The sequence below is a fragment of the Schistocerca nitens genome, chromosome 3 (assembly GCF_023898315.1).
Source record: "Schistocerca nitens isolate TAMUIC-IGC-003100 chromosome 3, iqSchNite1.1, whole genome shotgun sequence".
NCBI classification, from domain to species: domain Eukaryota; kingdom Metazoa; phylum Arthropoda; class Insecta; order Orthoptera; family Acrididae; genus Schistocerca; species Schistocerca nitens.
The window spans coordinates 384,218,638-384,231,433 of NC_064616.1; the positions used below are offsets into that span (position 1 = coordinate 384,218,638).

General features: G+C 37.9%; 1 protein-coding gene across 2 annotated transcripts in view; it reads right to left on the reverse strand.

The window, feature by feature from the left end:
* Nucleotides 1-460: 460 nt before the first annotated feature.
* The window catches only part of LOC126248326 (uncharacterized), a 241,071-nt gene continuing 228,735 nt past the window's right edge, over nucleotides 461-12,796 (reverse strand). For both annotated transcript variants that reach the window (XM_049949217.1, XM_049949218.1), the window contains 2 exons: nucleotides 10,068-10,220; nucleotides 461-1,579 (listed from right to left, as the gene is read on the reverse strand). In XM_049949217.1, coding sequence (XP_049805174.1) covers nucleotides 1,463-1,579; nucleotides 10,068-10,220 — 270 coding nt within the window. In that variant the 3' untranslated portion in view covers nucleotides 461-1,462. The remainder of the gene's footprint in view (nucleotides 1,580-10,067; nucleotides 10,221-12,796) is intronic.

Sequence of the window (12,796 nt, forward strand, 5' to 3'; positions counted from 1 at the left end):
CCAGGCACTTCTGCTCCAGTCCTTTTGATGTTGCTGCAGCTGCAGCGCTGGCCCACTGGCGCCAGACTTTACCAGAAGGTTCGTGCACCGGTACAAATTCTAAGTGTGCCCACAGTACCATAACACTATCATGATTCACACCACTTGTTTTCAGTTAACCTGCTTGCTACCATAATAATTATTTGTTTTAACTCATTACTGAATGTATTTTAAAAGGTAACTATCATCAAACAAGGAAAATAAAACATTCCAACATAATTTTGTGATTTTACAAAGCATAATATAGCTTTTTATTAAATTATTGGGGGGTGGGGGTCCCTCTCCTCTGTGTGTGTGTGTGTAGGGTGACGGAAGGGTGTTGTTTGCACATTGTTTGTACCTAAACTGTGTGGAAATAAATCTCTCTTCAGCACAACTAAAACAGACATATGTGGTACCAGTATTTTAATTAAACACTCAGTCAACAGATAATAAATACACTTTATTAAATTCTGATAGTACTACATTAATGTTCCATTGCATCATTTGTGACTACGGTCTCCTCTTCATGTTTTCCAGCTGCAAGTAGTTTGTATCAACTATCTTTTTTGTCAACACATTAAATAATCCCAACAAAACTATTTTAAATTTATTCAGAGATTTTGTAAAAAAATTCCTTGCTTGTTTTTGGACACATTTTGTTAGCATTTGTGCTTTTGCTGACCTATATGTATTATGAAGCATACAGAACATTTCATTGTTATATAAAAAAAAATATAACTACATGTCTAGATATGGAAAAAATACCTGAAGCAAAAATATGTTAGATCTTTTGGTTTCCCTTTAAAACCTGTAATGCTGAACAGCATCAGTCAGTCTTTCTGTTTCATATTGAGACTACTAAAGAGTGTTATAAGCTATTTGAAAAGGAGACAGGTGGGTATCAGTTTCATCATAATAATATTTGAAGTAATAATGCTTGCAGAATGAGAATGAAATAATAATGAGTGCTATTTACAAATATTTTCACAGCTCATACTACACTAATTTCACATTACAAACACAATAATACAAAAATTTAATACATATATTATTATTAAACTTACAATGCTGACAGTGAGTAACATATTTTTTAATGTTATACAGCACAATAAAATTTATGAGAATTTGTAGACATTACCCTAACATTCACTCCTAAAGTAGTGGAGGACCTACATTTATATTCATACACCACACACTGGATGGACAATTGAGATTTTTACTTTCTTGTCACATATTCTTCAAATGAATGAAAATTTTGGTTTTTTGGTTTTTCTCACTTTTGTAATACATTTTCTGTGAAATCACAAGTTACAACCAGACTGTGCAGCATACTACTACATTTTTTACAACTATGAATGATGACAAAGCTCTACATACACTGATCATATATTGTGTTGGGAAGGAAAAAGCCCAGTAAATCAGATCTTGAAGCTGGGACTACTTAATCCCTGGAATGAAACTGTAATATTGCTCGACCTTGTATTTCAGCATGACACAGCTTCTTGATAACTTCACAGGCCTCTTCTGCAGGGAAGACTGTGTGTGGCGGAGGCTCAATCTGTAAATTCAGATGAAATTAAACTAAATATTAGTTCAATAGCAACATAGCAGACCGAAGATTATGAAGTTTAGTGAGGTGACATGAGGTGGTTCTCAAATTGTTTATCAAAATAAACATTTCTTAAGTATACTAACAATTTAATTTCATCTCAGACAGTTAAGTAAGGGCAAATAAATGTTATTCCTATATGTTTTACATACATTAAAATACTGATATGTAACTGAAGAACATAAGTTAAATAACTAATAATAACAAACTGTGCCCACTATCAAATGTTAATTTTTTTTGTTCATGACGTGTGAAAGTGTTAAGAGGAGTGCCTTGTGTTTTAGCTAAGAATCTGTTTCACTCTATCAGCATCTCTCAAACAATGAATATTCGGCTTCTGTATAGAAAATCTGCCGCAGTCCAACAGCACATGTAAAAATGTTGAATTTTAAAAGGGTAAGTGATGAAGTGGAACTTATTTTAGTCAGCACAGAACAGTATTCACTTGCTGAAAACAGATGAAAAACTTAGTAGATATACCTGGGTGGTTATAATAAAATTGATAGTATTCTGAGTGCTGCAGTGCATGTGATTTACATAACAACATGATCAAACATTGTAGGTATGTTCATTAACAGGTGCACTCATCGAAAAAAATAATAGTTTGATTTTCTGCCACCATGTGAAAATATGGTACTATAAGCAATGAGAAAGTGCACTGTTTCCTGTTTTTTCTTCATAGTGATGACACTTCACAGGCCTGTTAGGTGTACAGTGGTACCTGATTCTATCTTTGCAAACATGCAAACCACCATTTTAATACAAGATGGGATGACACCCCATGTCGCTTGCCAGGTGAAAGATTTTCTTCATGAAATGACCACTGGCCATCTCTAGGCAATTTTATGATGTGTCCCCAGACCTAAATCAATTTGACTTCCAGTTGTGGGGATATCTGAAAGATCATGTCTATCAGGGATGTATCCAGACTCTCCCTGGTCTGAAGGATAGGATACAGCGACATATCACTCTGATTACACTGGATATGCTGTAAGCAACTGTCAACTATGCTGTGAATGGGTGGAGCACCTCGCTGACTCTTGAGACCATACTGAACACATGTTAGAACTTGTGATCATATCCTAGTAAACATGCCAGAATCACTGTCATCATATGTTTAATTATTCCTCCCCTTTTCCTTCATCCACGCCACATTCTAAGTGCTTACATCATCATATCTTCAGGAAGGGACAAAAAGTGGAACTATTGTTTTTTCAGCATACTCCATGAGTGCACCAGTTAATGAACATATCTACGATATTACAGCATCCTAAAATGTACACAACCTGCACTACAGCACTTGGAACACCTTCAATTTGAGTATAATAAATGGGTTGTGGTTTTAAGGACTGGAATTTTAACTTTGAAATGTGTGGCAGAAATAATAATAAACATTTAGTGACTGTATACAGTATTTCAACATTAAATGTTTAACCTAAAAATAGCACAAAAATATCATTTCTTTAGCAGCTAGAGTCCTTCAAAAAGCAAAAGCCAGTTATATTATTACACTATACAACATGTTTTCAAAGTTATAAGTGTTGCTCCTCTGATACAAGTGTTTTGTGTAAAAAATGTAATTACCACGGATAACTTTAGAGTGTGGTATGGTTTTAATAATGTTATTTTCTGTTTGTTTATAGATGAAGCCAATATATTTTCATAGGCTTTTTATTTGATTAACAAAAATCAACAGTTCACAGTTTTATGTTATTAATTAGATGATTTTGGGAGGCTTTATTAATTGAATATGTAATATATCTAAGGGTAACTATCCAGAACAGCCTTAAGTGGCATGACCATGTAAAACAAATAGTAAGAAAAGCAAATGCCAGCTTAAGGCTCATAGGAAGAATCTTAAGGAAATGTAGCTCATCCATGGAGGAAGTGGCTTACAGGGTGCTTGTTCAACTGATTCTTGACTTCTTTTCATCAATCTGAGATCTTTACCAGGTAGGACTGGTAGGAGAGATACAGAAGATCCAATGAAGAGCCATGTGTTTCGTCACAGGATCATTTGGTCAGTATGAGAATGTTACAGAGATGCTAAAGAAACCAGTGGCAGACATTACAAGAGCAGTGTTGTGCAACACAGAGATGCTTACTATTGAAGTTTTGAGAGATAATTTTCCATAAAGAGTGTAAATAATACTAGGAGTAAACATAACCACCCAACGTATATTTGAGGCATTGGGTAATTGACAGGCATCTATATCTACATCTGCATCATACACCACAAGTATGTGGCGGAGGGTACTTACAGTGCACAAGTAGTACTGATCCCCCCTTCCCTGTTCTGCTCATGAATGGCATGTGGGAAGAACAATTGTCAGTAAGCTTCTGTACTAACTCTGTACTAACTCAATTTTCTCATCATGGTCATTTTACGAGATGTAAGTGGGCAGAAGAAATATGTTGTCCAACTCTTTCTGGAAAGTGATCTCTCATAATTTCAATAGTAAACCTCTCTGTGATACACAACACTGCTCTTTCAATGTCTATCAATGGAGTTCCTTTAGTTTCTCTGTAACACTCTCATGATGACCAAATGATCCTGTGGTGAAACACACAGCTCTTCATTGGATCTTCTATGTCTCTTCTATCAGTCCTACCTGATAAGTATCCCAGACCGATGAAAAGTACTCAAGAATCAGTTGAATAAGCACCATGTAAGCCACTTCCTCTGCAGATGAGTTACATTTCCTTAAGATTCCTCCTATGAATCTCAGTCTGGCATCTGCTTTTCTTACTATTTGTTTTATGTGGTCATGCCACTTGAGGTTGCTCTGGATAGTTATCCCAAGATATTTTACAGTAGATACTGTTACCAGCAATTTTTCAGTGATAGTGTCATTGTACAGTAGTGGATTTCTGTCCTTATACATGTGCAAAATGATACATTTAGATGGTCTGGTCACATTAGTGTGACCACCACCTACTTGTATTTCAACACCGATATGCAATAACCCTTCACAGGCAGCATAACTATCAGCTGAGGCCATATAAAACACGTCGAGAGAAACAGAAAAACAGTACAGTCATCATTGTAATGCAGAAATGGAGCAATATATCTGATGTCCAAAAGGGTATGGTCATTGGCTTTTCTACATCTACATCTATACTCTGCAAACCAGCATGAGGTGCTTGGCAGAGAGTACATCCCATTCTAGCAGTTATTAGGGTTTCTACCTGTTCCATTCATGTATGGAGCATGGGAAGCTTATCCTCACAATCCCTACGTGAGCGATATGTAGAGGATTGTGGTATATTTCTGGAGTGGTCATTTAAATCTGGGTCTTGAAACTTTGTTAAAAGAATTTCTCAGGATAGTTTACATCTGTATCAAAGAGTGTTCCAATTCAGTTCCTTTAGTATATCTGTGACACTCTCCCATGGATCAAACCAACCTGTCACCATTCGTGCTGCCATTCCCTGTATATGTTCGGTATCCCCAAGTAGTCCTATTTGGTAAGGGTCCCATACACTTTAACAATATTCTAGAGCCACTCACATGAGTGATTTGTAAGCAATCTCCTTTGTAGACTGATTGCACTTTCCAGTATTCTACCAATAAACCAAAGACTACCACCTGCTTTACCCACAACTGAGCCTAGGTGATCATTCCAGCTCATATTCCTACAAAGTGCTATGCCCAGATATTTGTATGAGTTGGTCAATTCCAAAAGTGACTCAGTGATATTTTAGTCATAGGATACTACATTTTTTCAGTTTATGAAGTGCACAATTTTACATTCTGACCATTTAAACCAAGTTGCCAATCTTTGCACCACTTTGAAATAATATCAAGACCTGACTGGCTTTTGGGCCAAGGGTGAAAGCATTTCTGAAATGGCCAAGTTTGTAAACTGTTTATGTACCACTATGGTTAAAGTATACTACACATGACAAAATGGTGCTACCCAAAATTGGCACGGAGACAACTATGGTTCACCATGGGCGCTATAGATGACAGGGTTGAACGTCAGCTGTGGTGATGTGTACAGATGATTAAAAATGGTTCAAATGGCTCTGAGCACTATGGGACTTAACATCTGTGGTCATCCGTCCCCTAGAACTTAGAACTACTTAAACCTAACTAACCTAAGGACATCACAGACATCCATGCCCGAGGCAGGATTCAAATCTGCGACCGTAGCGGTCACACGGTTCCAGACTGAAGCGCCTAGAACCGCATGGCCACACCAGCCCTCTACAGATGATTAGACATGCAACTATTGAGCAACTGACCACCCAGAAGAACCAAGGGGCTACCAACAGCATCTCCTCAATGACCATTGAGTGAACATTGCTGTGTATGGAGCTCCACAGCAGGCATCTGGTCCACAGACACATGCTAACTGCTGTTCATTGTGACAAAGACAGGAATTAGCATGCTAATACCACAACTGGACATCCACTGAGTGGTGACAGGTGATCTTTTCAAATGAATCATGTTTAATGCTCCAGCAAACAGTTGGCTGTTGGGGGGAACAGTGTGAAACGTCTGAAAGCAAACAGCCTGCAACAATTGTTGGAAGGGTCGAGAACAGAGGAGGAAGTGTTGTGGTGTGGGGAATATTTTCGTGACATTGTGTGGGTGATCTCATCATTCTGTAAGACACAATGGATCAACATAAGTATGCATCTATCCTTGGGGAACATGTCCACCCCTACATGCAGTTTGTTTTTCCTTGGCACGATGGCATCTACCAGCAGAACAATGCAATGTGTCACACATTGCACTGTTGGTACCTTCCAGTGCCTCACCAACTCTCTTCCTGCCTGTCCACATTGCAAAAGGTGGTTATTCAGGCTTTTGACAGGTGGTCTCATTAATGTGACAGAAGTGTGTATTTATGTTCAGGTCAACTGACAGAGCCTGCATCATTCATCAGTCCTGTATAGGTCATTCTGCAGCTCACAGTGTATGCACATGTGAGTGGTTTGAAGGGCAGCAGGATGAGTTTTCAGTACACACCTGGCCACCAAACTCCCCTGAATCTGGAGTCTGTGGGACCACTTCAATTGGGCTGCTTGTGCTATGGAACCTCAACCGAGAAATCCAGCACAGCTGGCCAGGGCACTGGAGTTGACATGACTCCACATCTCTGTTGGTACCTTTCATTTTGTCTTCTGGCATTGCTACTTTCTCATAGACAATTGCATCATTTGCAAACTGTCTTTAAGAGCTTCTGAAGCTTTCTACTAGTTGGTCTGAAAATGAGAATGACCTATGCTTTCTTCCAATTCCTAGGTACAACCATTACTCCAAAAATCTACAATAAACTGCTGCTAGAAGAGGAGCAAGTACTTTCACATAATCTTCATAGAATCTTACAGTTATCTATTCTGGTCCTGATGCCTTTTCACATCTAAGCAATTTTAATTACTTTTCTATTTTGCCATTGGTTATCCCAGTATCTGCCATTTCAACATTCATCCAATGACTGAAGGAAGGGACCATGTTACAATCTTCTGCAGTGACAATTTCAGAAAACCAAGTTTAGTACTTCAGACTCCTCTCTGTTATCTTCCATTTCAGTGCTAGTGAGGTCACTGAGTGACTGAATAAAGGATTTTCAACTGATTATTGATTTTATGTAAGACCGAAACCTCTTAGCAGTTTTAGTCAGATCATTTGACAAAATCTTACTTTCAAAGTCATTGAATGTTTCTCTCATTGCTCTCCTTATGCTGATTTTTGCTCCATTCAGCTAGGTTTTGACTTCTCTTGAATCTATGATGAAGCTCTCTTTGTTTACACAGCATTTTTGTAACACATCTATTAAAACGTGGTGGGTATTTCCCATCCATTAAAAACTTGCTCAGATCATACTTTTCTATGGCATACTGAACGATACTTTTGAATTTTTTTCTGTTTGCACTCCACATCTTCATCTTCAGCAGTGAATATTTGATGCTGACTACTCAGATACTCTGCAATTTGTATCCTGTCACTCTTTCTAAACAAAAATTTTTTTTGTCTTTCTTAACATTCCATGAGGATAAAATCAGAGAGATTAGAGCCCACACACAGGCATACCGACAATCTTTCTTCCCACGAACAATACGAGAAGGGAGAACTGATAGAGGTATCCAAAGTACCCTCCACCACACACCGTCAGGTGGCTTGCGGAGTATGGATGTAGATGAAGATGTAGATAATACCTGGAGCCATAGTTGCTATCACAGCCTTATGATCACTTATACCTTCCTCTATAATAACTGATTCAATAAGTTCAGGTCTATTGTTAGAAGATCCAAATTGATACCTTCATGCGTTGGTTCTCTAATTACCTGCTCGAAGTAATTTTCAGACAAAACATTCAGAATAATGTCACACAAATCCCTGTCTCTGACACCAGTTTTGATAGTATGACTCTCCCAACCCAGAGTACCCAGCAAGTTGCCTTGTTAAAATGGCAGGATCAGGAAAGTTGTTAACAATATTGTGCAAGTTCTCTGAAGCACACTGCCACTACAGCTCCTGATGCAGGCAGTTTAAAAAAGCATCTGATTACCATTTTTGACCAAACTTTGATGCTTAAATTCATTCATATTAATTGACATTTGGAATCTGTGATACCCTTGCTAGATACTATGGAATTCTTTAGTGCAGTAAATATGCTGCCACCGTTGGTGACTAACCTATCCTTAAAAAAAATATTCCAATCTAAACTTAGGATTTCACTGCTATTCATTTCTGGTTTCAGCCAACTTTCAGTTCCTAATATGAACTGGGCATTATAACCTTCAATAAATGATATTAACTCTTGGACCTTTCCTTGCATGCTCCTGCAGTTTACTAATATTATATTAACCTTTTCTGTATCTGATCTGTGAGGACGAGCATTCTCTGAGAACACTGTGGGTAACATATCTTTGATTTTGGCAGACAATTTGTCTCTGATCCCAAGAGAGGCTTTTTCTAACCCAAAAAGCCCCCACGTGCATGTCACAAATACTCCGCTACCCTAGCAGCCATTTCCTGCATGTAGTGCAAATCTGGCCTATTAAGAGAACTGGAGGTAATGAAATTCATATCTGATATCACTGCAGACTCATCTGAGCCTTTTGTTTAGAGCTTCCACTCTGCTCCAAACCAGAGGACCATGTACAATGCTACAAATAGCAAGCTTTGCCTACACTCAATATCCAATGTTAGTTACCTTCAACAAATCAGCCATCCACTGAGGAATTGAGGATGGCCTAAGAACCCAAGCAGCAGCTGTAATTTCTGCTTATATGTGCCACTATTTGCAGCTGGTTGCACCCAGTGCACTTGAAAGTTATTGGCAGAGCCTCTTCTAAATCTCAGACATGACCCCCAGCAAACATAAAAATTGCACACGGGCATTCTTTCCCACCCAGCCTGCTATTTCCTGAGGGGCTCCATTACCCACATAATGTTGGAGCTCCCAATGATTAGCATACCCACCCTCTGCACTTGTCTAAACTGGATGGGAAAATCAGTTGCTGGCCCAACAGGAGAGGCATCCTGTGTAGGTTCAGAAGTACTATCAACTCTGGGTAACACCTTGTACCTGTTACTAAGGCATAAGTAGCCAGGCAAATGGCCATTCTCTCTTTTGTCTTCCACCCAGTGATCTGTGAACCCACAGCTTTCCACCACTCACTCACAAGTGAAGACAAACTGGTCAGATATTGTGTATAGTAAGACACAGATTTACAACCAGGTCACCAGGGGATTCCAACAGCACCAAAGGTGTAACAGATTTCATCACTGGTGCCCTGATGTTGCTGCAGCTTTGAACAGTAACCAGAAGCCTGTCTACCGTGGCCAACACGGCCTCCATATGTTTATGGTTAAAAAAAAATGGTTCAAATGGCTCTGAGCACTATGGGACTCAACTGCTGTGGTCATCAGTCCCCTAGAACTTAGAACTACTTAAACCTAACTAACCTAAGGACATCACACACATCCATGCCTGAGGCAGGATTCGAACCTGCGACCGCAGCAGTCGCACGGTTCCGGACTGCGCGCCTAGAACCGCGAAACCACCGCAGCCGGCTGTTTATGGACTGCAGCCAATTCTCCTTGTGTCTGCTTACAACAAGCACAGTCCCTATCCATATTGTACTGTGTAAAAGAAAACTCAATACAATCACAAAAAATACAATCAAATCTGCAAGGAGTAAGTGAGTAACTACAAATAGATCCATCCTAAAAGAGAAAATTACCTGACTCTGGCATTACTGAGATTGGAATGTATGCAAAATATAAAGAAGGAGTATGAGAGAGAGAGAGAGAGAGAGAGAGAGAGAGAGAGAGAGAGAGAGAGATAGAGAGAGAGAGAGAGAGAGAGAGAGAGAGAAGGAGATTTAACCCCTTGTATTTTTTACTACATAGGTAATTTCTCAGAGGTAGGCAGGTAGGCGGCAATTGTAATTTCTAGTTCTGTGGCCTATTCCTTACCTCTCCACAAGCTACTAATCTTACAAGTTCCTGGAGTTGCTCAATTGAACCTGTGTCAACAGCCTTGATGGTATGTTGGTTTTCTTCTGCTTTTCGGCTAAACTTAGGCAGCAACTTGCTTGCCACTTCAGCACTAATGAACACAACACCACCCTGAAATTTTAGAAACCATTAGTGTTTCTATCACTTTTTCCAATGTTTACTTAGCTAGTAATCAGTGAGTTTATAAAAAGTAATTCTCTAAGTGTGGATCTAAAGTTGCTTTGAATGATCAAATAGAAACAAGTTTTCTGTTGCCTGATGTGAATTGTGGTTTATTAGTCTCATAACATACATAATCTAAATCATTTGATTCAGGTATAGAAGACATGTCAAAATTGTGGTAAAATTTCACTGTGAACGTAGAACAGCTGATGTTAACAAACAGAATCATTATAATAATACAATTTTGTTGTATATATAATATCTGCTTGTGTCTGTGTGTGGATGGATATGTGTGTGTGCGTGAGTGTATACCTGTCCTTTTTCCCTCCTAAGGTAAGTCTTTCTGCTCTCAGGATTGGAATGACTCCTTACCCTCGAAAGCTTGAATTTTGTGTGTATGTATGTGTATCTATCGACCTGCCAGCGCTTTCGTATGGTAAGTCACACACACACACACACACACACACACACACACACACACACACACACACATATATATATATATATATATATATATATATATATATATATATATATATATATATATACACTTATTTATCATTTCATCCTCTATGAATTCTTTTATTGAATCATAGCATTTCTCTGACAGAATCTGCTATAGCTCTGTTTTTAGAATCTCCGGCTTCATATTAAATGTATTTTTGCCCCTGAACTTGTTACATATTGTCAACTCCATATGCTGATTAGTCCATGCTTATAATTCCAATTGAGACTTCGGTAGGATACAATTATGTTCAGTTCTCAAGTTACATATGTGGTTAAAATGATTCTTCTCAAATAATTTTTCTCTGCTGTGCATGGAGATTATAATTTCATTTATGTATGTGGAGAGATCAGTTAGGGTTCATAGTTGCCAAAATAATGGCCAACAAGATCCTGTTTGCAGTGCAGTACACACGTATCTGATAATTTTCTTTGCAGTTTCAATATTAAAGATACACTATTTGGACTTCCCCAGAAAATTATACCATGTCTAATGTCAGTTTCAAAATAACTATGACATGCTATTTTTTGTGTTCTAAAGTTGGTGGAATTTGCTAGTATTTACACTAAAAATGCAGAACTGCTTAGTTTATTTGGTAGGAAGTCAATATGTGCATTCTAGCTTAAGTTCTTGTCCACATTTAGTCCTAGGAATTCGATTATGTTAGCTTTTCCATAAGCTGATCATTATGTTGTATTTTAAGTTCCGCGGATTTCAAATGCTTGGTTTTGAAATGTACCTTGTGGGTCTTTGCAATGTTCAATTTCAACCCATTTAACTGGAACCAGTTTTCTAGGGTATCCAGAGCTTGGAATTTTTTCTGCATCACAATCTTCAATTAAAACAGAAGTATTATCTGCAAACAGAACTGATGGGGAGTTTATTTACGGGTATGTCATTTACATAAAATAGGAACAGGATTGGCCCAAAACTGGAGCACTGAGGCACAGCTTGTGATACTGTACTCCATTTAGAATAATAATTAATGGCACTGGAAGTGACAATTATCCTTTGTTTTCTGTTGTCCAAGTATGATGTGAGTTAATTCAAAGCACTACCCTTAATGCCATGTCTGTCTAATTTATAGATAAGCAAGGCATGGTTCACAGAGGCAAATGTTTTTGTAAGATCACAGAAGGTACCTGCAACTTTACTTCTCTGATTCAAAGATTTTCATATCTTTTCAACAAAGTTATTCACTGCATCCAGAGTTTTTTTCCCTGGTTGAAATCCATATTGGTTACTTATAATAATATCAGTCTTTACAGTAACATTTTTGATCTAGTTTTGCAGCTATTTTCTTTAACATTTTTTAGAGGAGTGGAAGAATAGAAATAGGGTGATCGTTTTCCACATCTTCCTTCAACCCTTACTTGAACAGAAGTCTCACTTCAGCATACTTCAATGCATCAGGAAAGCTTTTGTTCAAAAGATTTGTCAATTATTTTAGTTAGATGAGATGCTATTATGCCACACAGTGCTTTAATCATTTATGTTGTTTTTGTATTATACTCCTCTCGACTTTGTGGTAGAAAGTACACGGTTGTGCATCACAAAGTTATTACAAAGCTTTCCATGAAAAAGAAAACTGCTCCTTGAGGGCAGTATCTGGTAACACATTTGCTTGCAAACAGCAGTCTTGGGAAGAAACTAATTTAATATTCACAATGAAATTAGGCACACGTATTTCTCAAAAGTGAAACTATTGACAATTGCTAGACAGGACCATTCAGATGGCATGTGGTATAATTAAAGTATAGTTTTAAGTAACTTATGTATTACATCTGAGACTGATCTCAAAGTTTTGGCAGCTGGACTGAACTATTATATATTTTAGAGCCCTAGCCTTGGAACAATGAAAGCAATAAATTTGAACTAGGCATTATCTGAAACTTTTAAACCTTGTCTAACAAATTTTAGGGAGTTGTGTTTGTGTGTGTGTATATAAATTTTAGTAACATGTTTATAATATATTCAGACAACAGACATATGAAATATTTTTTAAAAGGCCTTGCACAAA